This window comes from Lathamus discolor, chromosome 1 (assembly GCF_037157495.1).
Source record: "Lathamus discolor isolate bLatDis1 chromosome 1, bLatDis1.hap1, whole genome shotgun sequence".
NCBI lineage: Eukaryota > Metazoa > Chordata > Aves > Psittaciformes > Psittacidae > Lathamus > Lathamus discolor.
The window spans coordinates 79884675-79909556 of record NC_088884.1 but is presented as its reverse complement, the minus strand read 5'-3'; the positions used below and the strand labels follow the sequence as shown (position 1 = coordinate 79909556).

Genomic DNA, 24882 nt, shown 5'->3' with positions numbered 1-24882 from the left:
CGCTTGGGACCTGTCGGTGTGCTCCTCGGCATGGCACGGGGTAGGGGGGGAAGCCACAGCCAACGCAACACCACAACGATAATGAAAACGACATCGGTCCTGATGTCGTTGGAGGCATCTGGGAAGCCTGGTGTGTGTGACAGGGCCCAAACACCTCTGTCTGGTGTAGACGCATGGAGAGGAAACACCAAGGAGAACAAGAAGGTACTCTGTTGAGTAATGGAAGTGTCAGCAGAGTAGCAGGAAAAACCATGTGAGGTGGAGATTCCAGCCTCCAAGATCGCATCCTGGGGGGAAATGGTGGAAGCCCTGTGCCTGCAAGTTGTACATTGAGACAAATCAAAACACTGAGAGAACAGTGTCCTGTTGGAAGACAATCTTAATTGTCAAGGAGAACAATTGGATGATCCGGAAGGATCTGTCTGTCTGTAATTTGTGTGGCTCTATGCACTTCAATGCTTTGCTGAGCCGTGCTCTGATCCATACACTTGTTACCCACACAGAGAAATTTTAGCCCAAACTGGTAGCTGTGAACAAGATAGTTAATAGAAGCACAATTATAATTTAATATTTGAATTGTTTCGATCCCTAGTACCCATCAACACTAAATATATCCTGCCCATCTCTTAAAACTGTTTATAAAACTGCGCTTCCTTATTGTCTCCTTTAAAATGTGTCCCACCTCACGCATTCATTAAAAGTCTTTATTATTGCAAATTGATGGGGAGTTACTGAACATCATAGTTGGACTGTTACATGTATTTACAGTTTCTCTCATCAATCAAAATGTATTTTGACAGCCGCCGGGCAGCAGCACAGAGAGTAGCAGCTGCAGTGCCTGCTCCAGCTCCACCCCGTGCCTGTCGGATGAGGTATTTCCTGCCCCTGTCTTTCAGTGTTTCATCTGCAAAATGGCGCTAAAGATTTTAAAGTATTTCGAGCTCCGTTGATGAAAAATATACATAAATACTGCATGTCATTTTCATCTGTCATTTCCTGACACCGTAACTTAACATGTACTCAGCCAATTAAGAGGGAAATTGAGATAGGAATACTGTTTCATTAAATATTAAATGAAAGGAGTTAGGGTGGTTTATTCTGGTTCAAGAGCCTGGAAATCAAAAAGGAAAGCTGTGCTGTGCCATATGGGGCAAAGCATTCATTCCGAAAGACAGTTTTTAAAAATTACTTATGTACTGCCTGGGCATATATAGATAATTCCTAGAAACAGTAGGATTGATATAAAATGTTCATTGCCTTAATTCCATCTCTGAATGTTTTTTGTCCTACATACATAGCCCTGTGCTTTGTGAAATTTAGCAGGTTATTCATTAACTCTGTTGTTCCTGAGCAAGAGAAAACGAATTTGCTTGTGGTAAATGAAACTGAGACTGGCCAGAATCATCACAGTCAATTGTAGAGGGCTGCCACTCTAAAAACCTGGTCTAGATGTTTTCTCAGCCCAAGAAATGTAATGGCTAAGCATGTGTGCACCTCCTTGGGGCTGTGAAGAAGGCAGGGCTACAATTAGCTCCAGCACAATGATTGTGACTGTCATTAAGTGACACTGGATCTATCCCAGTGTGTTTTGAATTCTCTCCCACTCCCCACCCCCCCCAAAAGGCAGGATTGTAACATGTCCTTAAGCAGCAATGCCTCATCCTGCCCATCCCGTGTGATCACCATGCTCCTGCAGTCATGAGAAGGGCTGACGCAGCTATATGGCATTCTAGGAAGAGCCAAAAGACAAATCATGATTCAGAATAAAGCTGCCCTAGGGTAGGGAGGAGCCTGGACCTTTTTCTTTTTTTTCCAGGATATGCCTTATTGCTGCAAGCCTTTAACCTGCCTCATCTCTACTGACAAACATACTTGAGGATCTCCCTTCTGAATTTGCTAGGATGCCTGCCACCATGTGACAGCACCATGGGGCAGCACTAATGGCGAAAGGTCCTGAGGGAGGTATTATCATCTCCCTGCCTCCCAGTGAAGCTGTGCTTGCTCATTTCTTGGTATTTCTTTCCTTATAATACTCTTCTTCCCCTCCTAAATCGCAAAGGGCCTGACCCTCATGGCTTGCTCCATCACACTGCCAAAAGCTGCAACCACCATGCTCCAAACAGACAGAGCTGTTGCCAGTGCCACAGGCCATCAGACCAGGGTTGCACTGGGTGGGCAGCATGGAGAGCTAACTGTGACACTTAGGGCAGGTAGCCAACTTGGGTGTCACAGGGCAACATTTAGTACTCCATGTTACAGCTGCTGCATTTTATCCCTGCTTACAAGGAGAGCTCCTAACCCTAATATTTGTTATTCCCCCTTTTTCTCTCTGAGGAAATACTATGAGTGGGTCATCCCTTTTTGAATCCTAATGCAAAAAAAGACTTCAACTGTCATTTAAACAGAGCTAACAAACAAGTAACAGCTTCAGGCCCTGCAGGAAAAGATTGATGGATGGCAGGCATGCGCATGCTGTGATCATTGTATTATACTGGTTTGGTTTTTTTTATTACTGTTATTTGGGGATTTACAACAGCTGATCATGATTCTTTTTGTCCTTTCTGGTATCTGTCCTATTGGCCACGGAAGTCTGTTTTTGCTTATCTTTGAGGCTGGTTATATTTAGACTTTGGTGCTGGTATGCTCATGATGTGGCCCAGTCCCAAATCTACCAGCTATCTACACCAGAGTCTGTGCTGGGACAGGCTACCTGCTGGATGGCCTCTGCATCTATCAGCCTTTGCACACAGGGTATTGGTGCCTACACTGCCCTGGCAGGAAGGGATTCAGGATATGGCCAGGATACACATCTGGGCCAAGGAGACGGGATGCATCTCTGGGTCACATTGATTAGAGATAGCTAGAGTCAGCCTTTGAGAAGGGGATCCAATATTATGTTCATGTCTGCTCACTGTCATATGACAGTTCCTTCAGAGTTTGCCCTTGGGTGAACTTGATTTCATAGAGTATCTTCTAGAAACTGTGTAACCTGAAATGCAATAAAGAAAAACTTAATGAAAATGAATGACCTTATGAGCAGCTGGTTCTGGAAAGCCTTGTGACAGACACTTGAGAAATGCCTTTTAGTAGCTGGAAGGCATTTCCCAAGGTCGCCTTGGGATGTCCTGTGTATGTGTCAGCTGATGAAAATACTGTAGCCACAGGTGATTAGGAACTGCACCCACAGCATAATTTAAACCTCCTAGGATTCTCCCTGGATGGGCTCAAGTGAGCAGAGCAAGAGCCTTGCAGGTTTGACTTTACATGATGGAACAAGATCTGCTTTGTTTGTGCTTTGTCAAGGCTACAAAACTTGGGTCCATGTAGCAAGTATAAGTTACACTCACAGCGCTTGTCTAGGTTCAACTTGGCCATTTCCTGAATTGCAAAAGGCAGCAGTCTCTGTTACATTGAGCTCTGGGCAGGCACAATCTTTTTGGGGGGCAAACAATAGGACCCTGCAAATGATGCAAAGTGGCCTACAGTCCGGTGGTGTTAAAAGGTTAAATTTTCTCACAACCCTGCCAGTCTCTTTTTAACGTAATTAATATCAAATGAAAGTTTCCGTTTGTTCTGTGATCGCTATTGCTCAGCTTACCTTGCAGCAGAACATACTAAGGCTTCATTCATTCACGTTATAACTTATGTAGTACCAGCCAGTTGGAAAATGATGACAGATTTGCATCCTGTTCTGCTCCGTTTAGGAGCTGATGTTCACTGACTTGCAATAACCGTATATTTGCATAGTGCCTTTAACTCCAAAATATTTTAGTTTTACATGACTTACGGGTGGTCATTTCTATCAGCCTTGAAGTGCAGTGACTTCAGGGTTGGAATGTGGCAGCCAGTTACCAGGACACACTATATAATAGCGTTTTGTGTGAATATCTTATCCATATGAAACTGCGAACAGAATTTGAGCAGGCAGGTATTTCATTCAGAAACCAGGCCAACCTCCCTAAACCTTACTCTTGCTGCAAGATATTCAATACCCATAAATAAACAAGCCCTGAGTTCACCTCTCTTTTGTACAACAGTCTTGCCTCCAGCGTTGTGCTCGAGTACAGCTTCACCACAACAGCCCCCCCGAGGCTCCTGCTGAGCCCCTGAGCAGCCACCTCCGAGCATCTGACCCTCCGAGGTGCCACTGAGCCGCTTTGTCCTGAATCAAGCGTGTCCCTGCACAATGGGGGTACAGCTGTCTGCCTGCCGGAGTTAATGAGCGTAGAGGGTAGGCCTTCAATTACATTTTCCTCAGACATATTTCTCAAAGAGCTAGCTTTACAATAAAAAGGAGGTATACTGCTCCTCATTTTATACAGGAGGAGGCTGGAGGCTAAAATTCAGAGAAATTAAGTAACTTGTTGCACTTACAAAGCAGATAAACAGCAGAGCTCAGAATCAAGCTTAGATCCCCACCCCCACGTCCCTCTTTGACTTTGTGCATCTAACAAGGCACAACACAAAATCCACCACATTTAGCTTTCATGGTAAAGAAGTAGTTCTGCTACAGCTTTCTGTTTGACTTTCTCTGGCTTTGCATCAAACCGATCTGGCTGTGTTCTTATTTTATACTTACTACCACCCTAAGGAGGTTCTTTTATGTGTGGGCGCCACAGAAATTAAGTTTTAAGCTAGAGTTTAGTGGGATCAAATGTTTGAATACAGAACTCCCAGAAAGTTAAGAAGACTAAAACCTAGGTCTTGTAAAGGAAAAAACAAAAAAGAAGGGAGAGGAGGGAGGAGGAAAAATCCAGTGGTCAGTTCTCCCTATCACTATATGGTCCCAGTCCAATAGGAACTGCTGGCTCCAACCAGGCTGCCAGAGGTCCAGAGTGCTGGAACAAAAGGCCAAAAATCATCTTTTTTCCATCCAGACAACATTTTAGGTGGAAAAAGAAGAACATATCCAGGGACGCCCAGATGAATAGTAGCCTTAACAATGCCAACTTTTCCGCTCTCAAAAGTTGTTTACACCCACAAAATTAATCATGGAGCCAAACTGTGGGGAGAGTTGTGACTCCCTTAAATGTGTGGTCTTTATCAGAAAGGCCAAATGAAATCATTTTGAATTACTAGACACGTTAACAATGCCTAAGGGTGTCATATACAAATAGCTGACACCTTTAAACACTGACGCAATAAGGATGGACAAGAACATGAAGTGAGGGTGGTGGAAGGAAAGGTCTTTTTTAGATGTATCCAAGGTAGAGCAAGTTTTATTATTGGGCTAGAAACATATAGTATCCCAGGAGTGAATAGCTCACACATTTGATCCGATCTTGGGCTCAGTCCAGCTCCCACTGAAGTTTAATGGGAGTTGGATCAGGCCATTGCACTCACATTTTTTCCATGCATGGAAAACTATTTCCGTTACTTTGAATTACAATACCACTGGCTTTGGATTTTATATAATAAAATAAATCTAGGCCACTGTTTATATTCCAAGAAACTGCATTCTGGGATGCCAGCAAATATATTGCCTGTTGGATTAAAAAAAATAAAATAAAAACTGGACATATTGGTTTAAAAAAACAACAGCTCCTAATTATTAAACATAATTTTTCTTCCTTGTGCTTTTCTGGAGTCCTCAAATATTTGAAGTATGAAAGGTACATATAAATTCTTCTCTGGTGGTTGAAATGGTGGAATCTGTAAAACTGCAATGCTTTATAAGAAACAGAGGTTTAATATAAAAATAATAATCTTCACAACTGGCTCCTTGCTTATTGGCATATTTTGCGCATTTTAAAATTTACAGAAAAAACCCTAACACCCTTGGAATGTCAAAAACAAAGGGGATGTGTATTAGCAAACCCTTATATTTTGGGAACTGGCTTCTCTTGATTGTTCTGACTGCAAATGAACTCTGCAGATGCCGAGAGGCACAGGAAATGTCTTGTGCTAGAAACAGCATTTGTTCCCTGCTTTATGAATTAGATTCTACTAAAATTCCAACATGGTAAGACTGATTAGCAGACTTCGGTAATGCCTTCTGCCCTAGTACAATTTTATTATGCTCTTTTATTACCAAGGAAAAACACAGAAAATACTTCCATCGGTGAACGTGCGCCCACATTCTGGGAGCAAATGTATCTGTGGTTACCTTATGCCAGGGAAGAGCATGGCCCCTGGACTCTGAAATACGGAGCAGCGAAGTAAAACACCTCACCAAAAGAATGAAATAAAACCACACATATACACAAGCAACAGAGGGAAAGAAATGTCAATGATGGGTGTTTAATGTGAAAGAGAAACTGTACATCTGGGATGGTGGTGAGGAGGATTTAATAGAGCTGAACAAGGTGACCACCTGCATCCACTTCAAAGAGTGAAAAAACTGGCAGCGGTGTGAGGAGTGCTTATGCAGTCATGTGCATGTGTGTGCATTCAGTGCCTCTTTCTGCTGACAAAATACAAAGTATATTGCCTTTGCAAACATTCCTGGGCACTGGCAGCTTCTCCCCTACATTGACAAATTCAGTTTCAGCATGGGATTAAAAGGAAAATAATTAAAAATCTCCCTCATGCACATAGCCATGTAGTCTGAGCTGGACTGGTTTCCCCTTGGCCCAGGCGGTACAGAAGACCTAGATGCTGGGTTCATACTGGTCAGCCACAGGTCACACCTTCCCTCTTAGCAAAAGCAGGTTGTAAACCTTCCTCCACCACAGCGTGGTCTGTGAAGCATCCAGGAATGGTTTACAAGTTATTAAGCTGTATTCTATGTCTTGAAAGGGGCCTTGCCTAACCTTCCCTCTCATGTGACAAAGCCCTCAGAGGGATCAAAAACTGGTTCCAAATTCTCCAGTGGGTTTAGTGAAGTGGCAGGGTTTGAAACTCAGGTAACTAGGACTCACTCATATCTGGCAGTAATTTCAGATGTGCAGTAACTATGCAAAATGCTAAGACTTACTGATCAGAGCAGGAAGAACCCACCTTTCTCCTTCTTGCTGGCTTTGTTTCTGCAATGAAACAGTGTGTGCTTGTGCGTAGGGGGGAGTTAATTTTCTCAGCGCCTCCTCAGCCTCTTCACCCTGACTTAAACATCCAAGGGGAGATGCACCCGCAGACAAGTTCCCCAGCAGAACTGAAGGAATGGCATACCAGCTGGCCTGATGGGGGAAATTTCAAAACCAAAATGTCTCTTAAATAAGCTTCTTTAATTATTATCATCATCTGTTTATTTATACAAATATAAAATATATTTATATAGATTTATATAATATAGATTTGTTGCTTTGGCAGCTCCTTTCATTTACAGACATACTGGTCGACGATCTCTGTGCACTTTTTACACTTGACGTAACAGCACCAATGGAACTTGCAGTGGCAACGCTCCACCTGGACGCTCTTGAACTGGTCATAACCCCGTCCGCAGCACATCAGCTCACACCCATCCATGCCCTCCGAGGTCTTGTTGCACAGTCGGCCTTGGGTGCCCAGAGAACCAGTGGTCTCATTGCGCAGGCAATAGTCCGGGCTGGGGTCGACGTAGACCAGGTCCTCTTGTGTCGGCATGTTGAAGCGGTTGTTCACCAGCTCCAGCTTGCCCTTGCGGCTGATCCTCATGGCCGCGGCGCTGTCGTACTTCTCCTTCAGCAAGTCACCCACCTTGCGGAAGTCAGCCAGCTGCAGCCAGCAGGTCTTGAGGCTGCAGGAGCCTGATACACCATGGCACTTGCAGGCCACGTCCGCCAGCTTGTACACGGCCTGTGGGAAAAGAAATGCAGTCAGGCAAAGCTGTGCCTATTCCTGCTGCATTGGCAGCTGGCTGAATTACAGTGAATTCATCACGTTTCCATAGCTGCTTTCATTATCCCCCAATTTCCGTTGTTTCACCCATCAGAGGAGACAGAAGTCTCCTCTTCCCCCTGCTGCAACTGCTGCGCTCCTATTCCCTAAATATTTCTATCACGCTGCCTCCAAACATGACTTCTGCACCTTTTCTCCCCCTGACTTAACAGCAGGGTCAAGAGAAGGAAAGAAGAGAAAGCTCCATCCCCACGTGGACTCTGGAAATTCTCCCACTCTCGTAGAGTAAGAGTGGTGTTTATTGTGGCATTTCTTTGGGGGTTTCCCTTCAGAGCTGCGAAAAGGAGCCCATTTCCAACCATGCGCACCAGGAACCAACACTCTGCTCCAAGGGATACTCTGCATCTTTCCACGATAAATCCACGCCCCCACACCCTTTCCCTCCATCTCTGCTGAGAGGAGCTCGTTCAGGGGCAGCGTCCCAGACGCTGCTCTCCCGAGAGCGGCAAGCAGGGGCGGTGGTGCGGAAGACGAACACCTCTGTCCTGGAGCAGAGGCCGCTCACCTCAGCTCCAGGGGGTGCTCACCCGGCGTCCGCCTTGGCGGGCAGGGACACGTTGCGCACCTGCGCCATCTTGTGTCCACAGGCTTCCCTGCACCAGCAACACTACAGCCACGCACAAGGGCCCACATCTCAAACCGCAAACGCAAGATTCCGGCGCGGTCTTTCCGCACATACTGTCAGCTATGTTTGTGGGAGTCTGCGGCGGCTGTGGATGCATCATACCCCTGAAAATCCGGCATCCGAATCGGCAAATAGGCGTGAAATGCTGGCAGCAAGCACTGAGCCCTCAGCAGAGCGAGCGCACCATGTAAAGGAAAACGGTGGTTACTCTCCTCCTCCTCGCACTAGCTGGGAGGAGAGAGAAATACTGAAATATATTCTAGAATTACAAATCTCAGAGCCTAGGAAAACAAACTGAAATGGAGGCTGGGTTTGTTCTTTCCATTAATTCCAGTGACAGGTACGAAACTGCGGGCTATGGGAGGTCCTGTCAGCACCCACCGGCACTGACAGCAGTTTGCAAAGTGAAGAGCTGGTGTCCCTGCGCAACCAGAGCTACAGCAGCTTAAGCGCCAGCCTTGTTCCTTGTGCTCTCGCCACCAGGCTCACCTCCGCTCTCCCCTGACCATCATGCACATCCATAGGGCAGTGCCCCTGCCAGACGCCATGTGCCAAGCAGAGGCATCTGGCATCAGCTGAGGAATTTCCACCAGCTGTTTCTGGTGGGGGACATCAAGGAACGCGAGAGAAAACTGGGATGCTCTGAGGGAGACAGCAATATTCCCTCCAGACAGGTTTTCTGCTGAAGAAAGCAACCAGACACTGAGGGTTCTTTTCTTCCCCATGCATCGACTCAGAAGAAAGCTTCTCAGCTCTCTGCATTCGCGTACAAAGGAGTAGGTGATTAATGCAATTGAGCATACTGCAAGTGAAACCTTCCGCCTATGACTACGTTCTGGACCAGCAGCGAGAGGTCAGAGTTCTACAACAACTGCTTGCTCCTGTGCCTAATGAACATCTAGTGCTTTTGACAGCTAGTGAAGATTCAATTTGGCTTAATGACTAAATCACATGGAGGCCAATCCAGCTCCTGAGAAAGTCAATGGAGTGAGTCCTTAAAACAGAGAAGCTTTAGTTCTGCTCCTTGGAGCTCAATTTACTGAGGCAATCCCTCACAGTGCAACGTAACAGCTACAGGCTGGGAGTTAAGCACTTGTCTTGGATCAAACTACAACTGCAGAGGACCAACCACACTGTTACTTAAGGATTCCTGCCGTACTGTAACCAGACAGAGCTACAGCTGAATTTCCCGAGCCCCAGACACTTACTATATCCTCACTGCACTGCCAGCCTGCTTGTTATAAGCTTGTGTTAGCACTTTTTGGTTACAGTTCTGTCAAATCCCAGGCCACTCGTGCCTCCCTTGCCCTTGCATGTGTTTTTATAAAGTATTACAATTCTTCCTAATCCTGGGCTTTGTTCCTTTAGAAAAACACTGCAACTCGATCCCCCTCAGTTAATGTCATGGGACTGAGTTCACTCTGACTTGGCTTTAAGCAACTGATGCTCAAAACATCTGGCCCATGTGGGTAGTAGCAGTGCTGGGGAATGTGAAAGCTACCAGTCATTGCAGGTGAGCACGGCGCCACTCAGCCCCCTGCAGCTCCTGCCATCAATGTCCCATGGAGGTAACCATAGCTTCAGCTGCTAAATGGCTCTCCCACTCTCCCCCTTTGCTGCCCAAATGGGGAGAAAGCAGAGGAAATTGGAGAATTCCTCTCTGACCGGGCACAGGTCAAGGTAAAGAATAACAGACCCCACATGCAGTTCTGAGGGCAGGTTCTGATCGATGGCCATGCCACTTAAACAGGTTGAAAATGCCTCTAATGGAAAGGCTTAAAGGCCCTTCCCATAAGCCCAAGTTCTCTTCCAATTCTTTTCTTGCAATAATGAGAATGGGAAGAGAATTAATGGGGAATTCCTATGTGGTCAATTAGCCAGACCCCCTTCCAGGCTCTTCTGGCACTGGCTTGAGTGACTGATGACTGAGGGCTGCCATATGCTGACTGGGTAAACAGTGCAGAACGACTGACCGCCACAGTCTGCCAGACAGGGTGACAGATAAGGAATGGGGGGAAATAAGAGAGTGTAATGGAGACCAATTGGAAGAAAAAGACAGATGGAAGGAAAGGACGTACTGAGATAACAGCCAAAGACAAACAAACACGGGCAATAAAGCCAGGAGGCACCACAACAAGGATTCCGACGTGGAGTGAAGAGGTGATGGGGTCAGGACTGCCTGAAAGATAAAAGACCTCTGGTCCCCTCCTGCTCCTCTCAGCTCCTTCTGAGAACCATGGAGAGCAGGAACAATCTTCTCTCCTGCCATCAGAGCTCCTCAGGGTTCAAGGAGGACTTTCTCACCCACAGGAAACCGAGTGAGGGGACACACCAAAAGTCTTCCTAAAAATCAGAAGACATCAGCTGAAACACTGGCTGGGAAACTGGGGGAAGGCTGTACATGGGATGGCACCTGGTGGTCACCTAGCAGTGCTCACTGCTGTGTCTCCAGCACTCCCTTCTTTCAGCACCGACTTGCGGGAGTATGGAGTTACAAGTGCACCTTCCTGCTTCCAAAACCAGAATCTCAGAAGTTTAGGAATGCAGGACCAGACGGGACTTCCTCGGTTTTTAAGTATGATCTCTTGCTATTGTAGGCACTGCTTCAAATAATATTTTCCTTAAATGTACAGAGTGCCTTTTAAAAGCAATTAGGTTTTCGGCCACCATCATTCTGATCACTATTCCAATGATAAAGTATCTTTTTCTAATTCCCAGCCTAAACATATTCACTTTATGCCCATTTGCTATTGTGCCAAATTGGCCTTTTGCTTAAAAAGTACTTTTCCTTGCCTATTATTTCTCCCGCTAACACAGACATCAGTCATATCCTCTCTCAACTTTCACTTTGCTAGGCTAAACATGGCAAGCTATTCCAGCCCACTTTCTTAAGAAAAGATTCGTATCCCTTGAGTCCACCATAACAAGCCTTTTCTAGTCTGAGGTCATTTTGCTCGGGAATATGAGAACATACAATATTTTGGGGCCTCACAAGAGCTGAATACAATGGCATTAGTATTCCCCCATTGTTTTCTAAAAATACTTTCCCTAGTACATTACAGGGTATTTACCACCTTCCGAGCCACATTACATCTGCAGTCATCTGCAGTGGACTGCTGCGACCCATTCTTTTCAACTCATTTCCTAATGACTGAAAACGTTTTTCATACAAGACCTCAAATGATGGTCTTCATGTTGTTTTATTGGATGTCATTAGCTGCTGTACAAAATTTGGATTTTCCTCTGTATTTGTAATACCTGGCACCTTTGCATCATCAGGAAATTTCCTCAGCCCATTCCAATTCTTGTGTTGAGGCTGTGAAACAAAAATACCAAGTGTTGATCTTGAGGTAAGTCCTTGAAAACTTGCTAATTAAGTTCCGTTAAGAATCAAGGTATGTCCTTTCACACAACTTTCTGACATCTTTCCTTGAACCAGTTTCTTGTCTGCCTCACAGCTGCTGCATATTTCCTTATCTTTCCCAATGTAACCAAGCGTTTCCCACATGGAAATACATTAAATGTATTAAATGTCTCACAGAAGTGCTTATAAATGAGATCTAATAGATCTAGTTTGGTATTTAGGAGACCAATTATGTTCTAAGTGATTGTGTGATCAACCTTTGAGGAATCCTTCACAAATTACTTCACATTGTGTCTCTTCCTCCAAGATATCCTTTCCCCAAGGTCCTCCTGTAAGTTCCCCTGAGGTCACACTGCCTGTGCTGCCAGGTGCCAGTTCTTTCAGAGTGACAGGTAAGAAAGCTGGCATTCCCTGTGCCCACTTGAGAGCTTTACACAACCTGAGTTTTGCTTCCACCTCTGTGGTGATAATTTCCATTTCTAAGAGCCAAGAGGAAAGACTACCCTGTACTGTCCAAATACCATCCTGACCAGACATCTCCTATCCCGATCCTTCCATGTTCATCCTCTTTCCCAGCATCTCCATTCCTCGCTACCCCCAAATCCTCATCCACTCAGTCCACCCTAAAGCCCCAGCCTCGTTTACTCCAGGGCAGCCCTCTGTTCCTCCAACCCTTTGCTGCCACCTGATTCCCATTTGAATCATTTGACTCGATCACAAACTCCCCTCCATCATCAGCCCCCTGCACCATCCCACCCACCTCAGGTCTGCAGGCCCCAACCTTCTGTACTTGCTGCTCAGCTCCTCTTCCTCTACCTGTCTCAACATGACAGCTACCTCCTCTTGCCTTCCTCACTCCCACAGGGTGCCAGCACCATTAGCTACTACTGCCTCCTGTGATAGACCATGCCTGGCTTGCCCCAGAAAAATCTCTGGAGGATTTAAAAATCTACACTACAAGCACTTATTCACCCAGCAAAAGTACTGAGGACAGAAAAGACATCCCCATTGTATAGCAGACACATGGTACCCCTCCCCACAAGCAATGCCCCCTATTCCAACTTGAAGCCCCAGGTAAAGCACTTGCTTATTTTGGGGCTCAAAACTACTTTGTCTTTGGAGTCCACCCCATCCTCATTCACTAGCAGTCTCCTTTCTTCCAATTTCCAATTTGCGAAGTTTAAAAACTTTCCCTGTTTATTTTACTACCCTTTGCAAGGTCTGACTCAGCGTGATTTTTTACTGTTCTCACTTCATCTTTACACTTCTTGACCTCTAAGAGCTTTTCATTATTTATTTGCTATCACTTATTTCTTTTTTTTTTTTTCCCTTTTTTTTTCCATTTTTAGTAGGCTTTCAGTCTGTTCGTAACAGCTTCTCTGTGGTAGTTATTCATTCAGTGAGGTCTGGATATTCTTCCTACAAGGTTTTTCCTCTTGCTTGGCATGCAGAATTGTAATGGCTTTAGCATCTTTGACTTGAAAAAGTTCCAGACCTCCTTCACATCAAGTTCCCCATCTGAGTTTACTAACCAGCTCCCTTAGTTTATCAGAGTTTGTTCTTTGAAATCCACAAGCTTAATTACACACTGGTTTATACTTGCATTTAATTTAATCTAAAATGACTTGTGTTCATTTAATCTGAGGTTATTTTCTACAGCCATCTGTTCTACAGAGTCTACGAAAACCAAACTTAAAATAACATTGTCTTTTGCTGGCCCCTTTGGAAAGCCTTTGTCCAGGTCCAGTTTGTGCATTAACTGGAGACAGAAATCACCTTGAGAGCTTGTCTATGGAGTCCAAAGCAGCACGGGCACTGTACCCTTCCAAGCACAATTTAAACAGCTTTCTGCACTGTAGTAAAGGCAGGACACAGCTGGGTTTAGCTCTGTCCTTAAAACAGAGCAGAGCTTTCTTCCATCTAAAACAGCGTCATCATCTGAAATCACAGCTCAGTGATATTCTTGCCCATATAACAAGAATAACAAGACAGGGTAGTGTTTCACCCATGCTGTGGAAACAAGTATCTTCAGACTTGATCTTTTAATACAGATGTTACTACAGTTCAACTGGCGCCTCAAACTATTGGCCATATTCTGTCTCTGGATCCCTCAAGGCAATAGGGCTGCCTGTAAAACATCCCATAACATATTCACTCCCTATTTTAGACAGGGTATTTATTTGTAGTAATCCAAGTTCATGACTCCAGACATATAAGATGTTCAAAGCATGTAATGCAGAGAAGAATGTCACTTTCAGGTTACTACTCCATGGAGGAATGTCCCCCCATTTCTAAGGAAATGCAGACTCTCTGCCCTTCCAAGCCAAAAAAAAAAACAAACAAACCACCACTCAAACCAAAACCCACTGAGTTCTACAGCTTTCAGTTGCGCCGTTTTCCACCTACTGCAAATTTACTGCCATTTGATTTTACAAAAGAAGTGCAGAGTCTTTGCAATGCTTCAACCTGACACATTGATTCCACAATCAAAAAAATAGAGCAAATCTTCCTTGGCAGCAAAATGAAGCCAAAATTACATGCAGAAAACACAGACACACATGGGAAAGACAGTAACAATTAGAAGTAAGAAAGGGAAGTACCCTCAGGAAACTGAGGATATTAGTTAAGAATGTGCAAAAGAGCAAGTCTAAGTACACTTAATAGGATTTTTTAACATGCATTAGAAATGAAATTAACCTCAGAAAAGCTCACTACTAGGGAAGACTGATAAAAATCTTAAACACCCTGTGAAAAAGACACTAAATGTTCAAATAAGTATTCCTGTTCTACATTTGGAAAGAGGCAGGACTACATAGTTGTACCGCATATGAATGATGCTATACCTTCCAGGCTATTAATCACAGACAGAGTAATTATGTAAACAAATGTGCGTAGACTGGACACAAACAAAGGGGGCAACTTCACCTACATTTACAGCATCACTGAGACCAATACCAGAACCCTGCAAGTCATTTTAGTATCCAGTTTCTTAAAGGATATGGAAAAACTGAGAAGGGTATGCTAAAGTAATGTGAAAATGATTTTATGGCTGATGAGAACCTCTGAAAGTGAGAGAGTCTTCAGTGCTCAATCTAGTTTGTCAAGAAAGTGGTGAATAAATTACAGTAGATAAATACTTCTATGTAGAGGACATTCTGATTACTAAGAGGCTTTTGGATCTACTGTGAAAGTCAGAAAAAGAGCTGACTGGAAGTTGATGCCAGATAAATTCAAATGATAATGAGGTACAGTGTGAAAACAGGGTGATTAATGATGGTAGCATACTACAAAGGAAGAGATGGATTCTCCATCCCTAGGGGTCTCCAGATCAAAACTGTGTCATCTTCTCAGAAAACATCACCTAGAATCAGACGACTTATTTTGCCCAATACCAAGGTAAATGAGCAAGGCATAAGTTTCAGAGATACTTATACCAGGTAGCCTGATTCGATGTTTGCTTCTGGTGTTATATTCCAAAACTCTGAATGACAGCAGTAGAAGAGAACTCCACATGCCAACAGATTCTTCTTTTCAACATCAGCCTGTTCCTTTGGCAGCTCAGGAAAGCCAGTTTCTGAGATGTAAACCTTGAAAGTGGGCCATGACAGCACCTAGTTTATTTGGAAACAGCTTAAATGTCTGCATTTGCATGCCATACAGCATCTCATTTGGCTTTAGCTGGCAACAGAAACCTGCCATTAAAACTGGAATCTAATATTGTCAATATTGCCTGTAACAGTCACAGAAATGCAACAAATGTGACCATACACCATTACTGGGATATCTGGACCCTCTTCATCAACCCTGCAAGTAATTTCAAGCTATCTCAAGCCTTCTGAATCTGCCTCTGAGAAGAGGAAAGTGTCAGCACTGGTCTTACCCTGCGACCAGCCTCGTTGTTCTGCAAGTTCATCAGCATGCGAGCCTGTTCCTCTGAACCTCTCACATAGTTCTTCTCCCTCTCCTTGGCATCCACAAACTCCTTGGCAAAACGGTATCCATACTCCACGTTATCCCCGCAGCCACCCCACAGCCAGTCTCGGGGCAAGTCCTTGGGCCGGGCTGTCCGGCTGCAGCCACAGCTGGAGAGCTCCCCTTCACGGCAAGCCCGGCTGATGGCGTTCACCACCCCAGCAGCACTGACGGCATAGGTGAAAGCAGTCTCTCGGCTACCTGCAAGAAGGACACGAGAAGGAAATTAACAAGAGACAGATCTCATTTAACAAATGCAACACACAGCAAGGAGCAAGCACCCTGTTCTGGCAGAGGGGGAACGGTCCTAAGACATGCTTGCATCCCATTTTTGTTTTCATTTCATAGTAACAGCTCCAGTCAACTGACTGCCCAGAACTGGCAGTTTCTATGTAACCAGGATCAAACCCAAATCTGATTCTCTGACACACCAGGGAAGGGTCTGAGAGTCCTCCTGTTGCCTGGAGGAATGCTCTTGGGAAGAGCATGTTCTTCATGAATTTGTAGGTGCTACTCCTAAAGGGTTGTTTTTATTACACCTATGTTTGCCTATTTAAAAGCCCTAGAAACTCCAGAAACACCGTAGGCAGGGACTGTTCAGTCTCTTTCCCCTTCAGTATCCTCTCATTTTAACTTAGAGGAAACTCTCAAGCAAGAGGGTTATTCACTTGCTGAAAATACAGCTGCTGCCTAAGCCACTGCCACCACTGAAAACAACTGATGAGGCTGCGTCTGTGCAAAAGAAGCATTCTGGTCAAGCCGGATATCACTCGGGAATGATCTTCATTTAACTGGGACAAGCACTCTTTATGGGCTCCTCAGCTCATCAACCTTATTTTAGTTTACATGAGGTCAGCTGAGAACTGTTTTGAGACAAACTGAAGGAAACCCATTTTTACACTAAAGCTTCGAGGCAGAGGCTCTTCCAACGCCTGCAGAGCTGCAGTGCTGGAACAAGTAAAATTTCCCATGTAGACAATAATAAATGAAAAGACTTTCCATTAGCACGTTTACTAGAGACTGCCCTGCTTGGAGCGTATGCTCTATACAGCTGAGTGCAAGCCAAGCAGCTGGATCAGGTCTCTAACTATGTATTCCTGGCCGTGATTCAGCCCCGATTTGACCGGGGCACCAACACAGCCAGCACTGCTTGAGCCCAAGCATGCTGCACAAGCCAGTGCAGTGGGTCTGAATGGGGTGAGTAGAGGGGGGTGAGGAGGAGAAGGAGGCAATCCACACCTGCATTATCACCACACGGTGTAACAAATAGCTAAACTGACACCTTTAGAGTCATTGCAAGCATCACCAAACTTTCAGGTGACAAAGAGAACTGCCAAAGCTTCACTGCAATAAGCAAATATGATTGTGAAGAGCTACTTACAAGCCCCAGCAAGATGCTCTCAAGCAAATTTGAATGACTTCAGAGGGCAGATTCTCCAAGAACAGTTTGTCACCAGCCCACAAGGCTCTCAGTGCCAGCTCCTTCAGCAGGACTGAGCTGATGCTTTTGGTATGCTCTTGTTCCAATTTGCATGTGCTGACAATCTGTAATTAATAGCAGCTTATCACCAGCTTAGTGGTAATGACCCAAGACAAAGGCAAGGCTGTGAATGGCATCCACATTGCAGAACAACTTGTGATTTTCCCCCCACTTCAATGAAGGGCTTCTGCCATGGAGCACAGCACAAGGCTGACAAAATGCTATAGGATTTTATACATAATACAGAAGGGAAGGCCTTACTAGTAGGTCGTAAGTAGAGGAGCGTGCTCTCCAAACCTCCTTGGTCCAGGAGGTAAAGAGGAGTGACTCCTAGTTAAGGTAATTCAGCTGAGACTGGCCCATAAGGGAGTTAAGGTCTTTTTTCAGCAACCAAAATAAAGCTTTTACTCATCTGTTTTGTTTTGCATGCTATTGGTATTTTAAGGTAACAGTCCAATGGGCAGGTTTTGCCCCTACCAGTCTGTGGCTGTATGATGACAGACCCATAGACACACCAATCATCCTGTTAAGCACAGCACTCTCTGCATCTGTACAGGTTAAAATACATACAATGAGGGGACCTCCCAGTGTTACAGCTCGTGCAACAGAGCCTGCATGACTCCAGGTGCTTAGCATCCTTACGGCTTAATTGAGACCCCTGCAAGCACAGACTGGTTTACACTTATACTGTCCATATTTTAACCATCTCCACGTTTCAGATTTCAGCAGCACAACAACTCAATATGCAGCCCCTGGATCTGCACGAGTTCTTCAGATTGCTGAGGATGGTGATAGGAGCAGCTGAAAGAAGTTTCAGTGGGTTGTTGTTTTTTTCCCCTTGTTGCCCACAAAGCAGAACAAACCACAGCGCTCATCAGATGTAGGTTTGGAAAACTGCAGCTTGGTCTGGGGGGCAGGATCGACCATGCATGAAACCTTGTGCTTAATACAAAGCAAATTTGTAGCTAGCAGCTGTGGGCTTGCACATCCCAGTTTTTCTCTGCTCTTCTGCCAGCTTTGGAAAAGTATTTGGGTTTTCACTCATCATCTCAAAGTTCACTCCAGTTCCACACCTCTGCGCTGTCAACTCAAAGGACAACCCCCCTTCTGCCCTCTCCCACACCTCTCCCAAGCCAAAGGCTGGGGTCACCCCGACGCTGGGGGCCCCGGGAGGCTCAGCTCTGCCTGGTGGTGTGGAGCTCCACGGAGCTCTGCTGCCCTCCTCAGCCTGCCGGCCACCGGCTCTGCCCGCACCACAAGTGGGGAGCGCGGGGCTCTGGCAGCTTTTGAGGATACCACTGCCGGTACCAGTGTGAGCAATACCCAGGCGAGGTGCTGGTCCCCGCAGCTTGCTTTTCTGGAGCTGCTTGAGAAGGAAATGCGAGAAGAACAGACGCCAGTGGGGAGACTGACACAAAGATGATAAAAATGTGTCACTTTTTTGATGAAAAAGTTTTAGTTTCAACTGATTTTTTTTTTTTTTTTTTAAAGAAAAAGCATTCCCCAAGGTTTGCCAATCTCAAAGAAAATGGAAAGAAGGAAAAATATTCAAATATTCCTCTTTGTTCTTTTATGACTCCTTTGTTGTTTTTTTGGGTTTTTTTTTTTTTTTTCCTTTTTGCATTTGAAAAGGCAAAAGAGATAAAATCTCTGGCTGCAGAAATGACTGGACTAACCTGGAAACCCCAGCCCTGCATTTAGGATTCCACTGAAGGGGGTATATTCTCTCCTCCCCTGAGGAAATTCTAACACGACCTTTTTGGGTGCTCCGTCCTCTCCCTCATAAACGTAGTGGTAAGGAATGTGTCTGTTTATAATGCACAGAGACACATATACACACACATGCAGTCTAAAATCTGTATTGACAGAACAAGAAGCAACTTCAGAAGGGTAATTTCTGTACATTGCCAGATATCGTCAGTGAATAAACCACACTGAAAAGGTAAGAGCAATTCTCATGACCACACAAACACTAGGAAAGACCAATGCTAAAACGCAGCCTACTTCAGTGCTGCTGAAGCCTCTGCACAAGTTTTGTGTCATTGGACTGCCTCACCTCTATGAAAAGCACAAAATGAAGGTGTAATGATTAAACACAGACCGACCATAGGCCTCCCATTTTTCCGAGCTGAGCCAAGTTCTACAAAGGGGAAAGGAAACAAATCTTCCAGGTTTCTGAGTGCACACTCTCGTGACGATCTCCCAGGCTTTGGACTTGGCCAGGACAGGTTCTCCTCTCTCTCGCAATCTAAAGCAGCTCAAGAAATCATATAATATATGCCATGCCTGCATCGGTGGGTGGGCAGCCGAAGGTTGTTGGCACACTATACACCTTCTGGGTCCTTCTTATCTCTTTTCTCCCCCCACTCTCCACAACACTCTGGCATGCCTCTGCACTCTTGTAGATATTCTGGTCTCCAGACCTTCCTCGTGCCATTGGCACAGAGTACAGAAAAAGGGCTGTGGTCCAGAACTGGGGCTCAGAAGTGGAAAACAGGAGACGGGCACACCGTATGAACCCAGGGAAGAATGACTTTATAGCTGACACAACATGAGAGACTGGAAGGCTTTATCCTCTTACCCAGCATGGAAAACAAATCTGCTGAAATGATGAGCAATGCCTCGTTACAGAGCAGGAAAAAGTAAAAGCGGAAGGTGGAACAAAGAGGAAAGAGGCAGCATCCCCCTCCACAACAGCTTATCACTGATGTAGACAACAGCGGTGAATCATCATAGTCCCCGTAATACCCTAGGCCACGTTTGGTTACATTTTTCTTACTTCTGTTCTATCTTGTACTGGAGTATCAGCATCTGAACATGCTCTAACTGACCAGAGAATCTAAAGGAGATGGGTTCAAAACTCTTTTGTCAGAGTATGTTTTCAACAGTGGGCAACCACAGGCAGTCACCTCACAGACACTCCCATCAGCAGATTCCTACCAGAGATACAACAGTATTATTATTCCTAACGAACAAAATGCATGCATGAACAAACAAAACAGCAGCAGCAGGAGCTGCAACATCACATACCCACAACAGCTCCTTCCTCATCAAAACCCAAATCTAAACTAACAGGATCAAATAAACTTTAGAGAAGAAGAATCTTCCCTCTTCCACTATTAATTCTACTCGTTCTTCCCATACACACTCTGATGCTTCCTGATGGCTTTCCATCCTTCAGCTCTGATATTTGCTTTCTCTTAGTTCACACTTACTGCTTTTCTCCAGGCATGGACTCACGCAGTGGAAGGTTGTGAAGAAGAGGATGAAGTTTGCTGCAGAAAGGGATATTTCTGTTTCATTCTGGAGTTGCTAGAATCATTTTGGGGACCTGAAATTTATCCCATTCTTTGGGATAAGTTACATGTGAGAGAGGGATGCCAGAAGCGAAAGGTAGAGGAGGCTGAAATTGTAGTTTTCATACCCCAAAGCACAAGTTTTAACAGTATGGGATTGCAAGCAGCGTCATCTGGCCACCACCCCTGCTATCACAAAGCAAGGGATCAAGGATGCGCAGCTGCCTTGGATCGCTGTATCGGGAGCTGAAAGTATGTGTCAGGAAACAGCATTTCCCAGGGGAGTATCCCAGTGAAGCAGGGATTTGTTGGGGTATGAGCTGGACAGAAAGGGAGGAATCAGAATGGCTCTGGTGAGCTGAATTAGGAATTCTGAAAGGTTAAGTAATGCATGCAGAAATATCCCTTACAGTGTTCTAGGATCACACATCGGAATTTCAGGATCAAATGGAACGGATCATGGGACTTGGTTACTTTGGTGTCCTATCACCTTGATGCCCCAGAGGTATTAAAGCTGCATCTCCTCGGGGTTTTTTGAGAGTGAAACCAAAAAGGTGCAAGCAATGCTGGGGGCAGCTGAGAGTGCAGGAGCTGCTAAGTGTTTTCCCTGACCTCATAACTGAGAAATAGTGCCTGTTCTTCAGTGTAAATGATAGGCTTTGTGGGTGGGAAACAAAAACTTCACATGGGACCTGAAGAGAGAGCAAGCCTATGTGTGTGTGAGTTTGTGAGAGTGGCTGGTTTAACACCTTTTCTTTATTGTCCTGCCTGTCGGACACATCAAACCAAGCCCGGATTTCTCAGTTTCTTGCCATCAGATGACTGCATTTCAAAAGGAGCTGGGACAATGCAGCTAGGTCACACCTCAATTCAAGTGCAGCAATGGCCTGTCAATGCGCCTCTTTCGGCCAGCAGGGCAGGAATTATAAAAAATCTCTGGGGTTTACACAGAGAGTGGCAGAACAGGGGACAGGGGGGGAGATCCCGTGCCAGAGGAGCCCGTATTTCCCACAGCCCAGGGCTGCATTCCCTGTCTGAGGGCACTCCAGATGCTGCGAAATGATAACATGGGTCCATTGTTCCTGGCTCCAGCTTCTTCCCTCCCTCCCTTTAAACGAGCACAGAACACAAAAGCAGCCTCCCTCTTCCTGACCTCCCCATGCCGCCTCCCCCCCCCCCCCCCCAAGAAAGTGTGTGTGTGCCCCGCTTCCCCAGCTAGCTCCTGCTGGGCTCAGGTGCACTGCTGCCACTCGCCCAGGCGCAGGCAGCGCGCAGGCAGTACCAGCATACCAGGGAATGGAAAACCTCCTTAAAGGCAGCTTTAGGAGCGGTGTTAACGGGGCTCATCACTCCTGCATGTGTATTTGAAGAAAGGTAGAACGCTATAGAGGGACAAACCGGCCTGCTCCCCGTACCGGGTGCTCCTACCTATTTTCATGACCCGTCCGAAGACGGAGGTGTTGTCCACCGTGCTGCAGTTCCACCGCCGCTGCCGAAATTGGTACTGGCACTCCTTGATGGCGCTGCGGGCCCCCTCCCCGATGAACACCATGTGCTCCTGGTAGAGCTGGCAGAGTTTGCGCTGCCCAGGGGAGAGCCCCGGCAGCTGGCTGCACACCGGCTGCGCGCCGATGATGTACATCTCAGGTCTCTGGATAGGGTTCATGGCCAAAGACCTGCGATGAGAAAAACATCCAAGGGAGTTTGTCTGGAGGGAGAAGCCCCCTCCGCGGAACGCCCGGCACCTTTCCCCGCCAGCCAAGCCCCGCTCCGCTCCCAAAGCCCCGGCGCATTTCTCATGTCAGCTGCCTCCCGCTACGGCTCTGCCAGATGCGAGGCTTTTCCAGAGCTCCAGCGGGAGAAACACAGCTCGTTTGTAACCTGAGTTTAAACACAGAGGACACCCGGGATGGGGAGGGGGGCAGAGAGAAAGCTCAGCACTTTCTCTGCAGGAGAAGAAAGTGAGCTGCTGCTTTTTCACAAACCGCCAGACAGCGATGCCTGCCTTTCAGCCAGGCTACTTTCCGCTCCTCAGGAGAAGGGGCTCCGCGGCTGCTCCCGGGGCTTTTGGCAGCGGGTAGGAAATCTTACCCACCCTCTCCTTACGCATTCCGCACATCCTAAAGCCCGGACGGGATCTCAGCGAGCCCGTACAAAAGGAGCCCAGAAATGCCTGGAAGAGAAGGGCTACGTCCCCAGGAACTGGGCAGGGACAGCGGGAGGGGGGAACCTGGATAGAAGTGAGCTGCTGCGAAAGAAGCCCTGCGGGCAGGGAAGTTCGCTCCCGCGGGGAGCGCACGGCAACTCCCGCTCCCGTGCAGCCGCCCGGCCGCGGGCAGTCCCCGTTCCGCAGTGGCGGACAAAGGCGCCGCGGTCTGCCCCGCGCCCTCACTTACCACCAGGAGTTGGCGTCGGCCACCGGCGAGGTGCAGCTGCAGAGGAGCGCGGCGGCGAGGGCCAGCCTCGGCCCGGTCATGGTGGGCAGCCCCCGCAGAGCCGGCCGCCGGGACGAGGCGCCCTGCGGAGAAGCGCCGAAGAGAAGCCCTGGAGCGGGGCCTGCGTGCTGCGGGGCGCGGCGAGCACAGCCCGGCTGCCGCCCCCTCCCGCCCCCCGCAGGACCCTCCCTCTTTTCCCCGGCCGCCGCCTCCCGGGGGCTCCGGCCCCGGCCCTGCCTCCCGCCCGCCCTCGGCCCCGGGGTAGGGGCCGCGCTGCCGGGGCTGCGCCGCCACCGACGGAGCCGTCCCGTCCCGTCCCGTCCCGGGGCAGACAGCCGTGTGAGGCAGGGGCACCGGGAGCATCGGATGCGCCGCCCGCCTGCAGTCCGCTGGTGCCCCCGCGGACCGGACCGTGCCGTGAGCCCCGCGGCCGCAGGTGTACGGGGAGCCGGCAGAGCACATCAAAGCGGCGCGCTGGCCCCGCTGCCCGCCTTTGTAATGCAGGGCCGGCTCGGAAATGCGCTGCCCCCTCCCCAAAACGGCCTCCAGAGGGGCCCCACGGCATGGCTCCGGCCCCGCGGCCCGGGCAGGGGGTCTGCGAGGCGCGGCTGGGCTGCCGGCGGCGAGCGCAGATAGCCTGGCACCAGAGACTAATAGCTTTATGGGCAGGGGAGGCGGACAGGAGAAAAGCTTCAAAGGCTCCTCTTGTCCAAACACCCCTCTCTCCCTTCCCCGCTCGACCCACAGGGATCCTCAAAGGCAGGGGCAATCTGGCAGCTCCTCAGCCCTTTCCCCCCCAGCGCAGACACCGGCAAAAAGCAAACGCAGGCATCCCGGACTTGTGCGGGTACTTGTACCGAACACTCCTCGCAGCCTGCCTCCTTCACAGCCACCTCATCACACCTTTGACACCAGTGCTGCTGCCTGCATCTCTACACAGCTTTCCATTGTTCTGTCCTCTGCACACCACGGTCCCCACCTCTTCACCACAGACAACACCTTCTCTCCCACACAGCCACCCCGCCGGGCCTGGCATCCCCCCAACCCTGCCTCTGTGGTGGCGGCAGCTCCCCAAACACAGGCTGAATGTGCGGGTCGTCGTCGTTCCTCCCCCCGGTTGTGGCCACAGTGTATGTGGTCCAAGACTCGCAAGTACCCAGTTTTTCACTCTGCCTCAGGAGCAAGCAGCACCCATGGCATGAATCACCAGGCTCGGCACCTCTAACCACTGAAGTATAGTGTATTTTGTATGGAATTCCTCCCACCCGCCACGGTGGACTTGCTGTGTTTGTTTGCAGCACGCTTCACTTACACCCCCATCCAGATGTGCTGTACCTGCAGCTGGTGGCCCATCTCACCTGGCAGGCAGATGTGGGGCTGCAAGTGCCAGAATTAGCCTCAGGACAAAAAAGCCTTGTGTGACCCAGAACCTCGGTGGGAGGGGGGTTTTACTGCTTGGGCACAGCAGGATCCACGTCTGAAGAAAACAGGGTGACTTTATTCACATCAATATCCTCCCTTCTCCTCCTTCCACAGCCCCAGGTGTGACGGAGGGATGGCGAGGTGTATGTGTGTGTAGCCACGCATACATGTTTTGTGTCTGTTTCTGTAGGGAATAGACAGAATGGAAAGTTTATCTCCCAGAGTCTGGGGAGGAAGGAAGTTGTGTATGGATGAATGGCTTTTCCATGACAAACAATGAGTCTGCACAGACATGGTGTGATGTCACCTAAAGAATTTCCAAGCCAGCCTCAGATACAGAAAACCTTCTCGCTGGCAGAGATGAGAGCATCCCACCTTTCCATCTCAGCCAGAAGGAAGAGCTAGGGTGGTGGAAAGAAACGCTCTCACTGTCTCACACACACATGCGTCATGTTAATAGATGACACTATGGG

General features: G+C 47.4%; 1 protein-coding gene across 2 annotated transcripts in view; it reads right to left on the bottom strand.

Moving 5' to 3' along the window:
* Positions 1-6224: 6224 nt before the first annotated feature.
* WNT5B (Wnt family member 5B) overlaps positions 6225-24882 on the bottom strand; it is a 74304-nt gene continuing 55646 nt past the window's right edge. For both annotated transcript variants that reach the window (XM_065682618.1, XM_065682612.1), the window contains exons 2-5: positions 22949-23070; positions 21981-22228; positions 15685-15977; positions 6225-7713 (exon numbers count right to left, since the gene is read on the bottom strand). In XM_065682618.1, coding sequence (XP_065538690.1) covers positions 7255-7713; positions 15685-15977; positions 21981-22228; positions 22949-23070 — 1122 coding nt within the window. In that variant the 3' untranslated portion in view covers positions 6225-7254. The remainder of the gene's footprint in view (positions 7714-15684; positions 15978-21980; positions 22229-22948; positions 23071-24882) is intronic.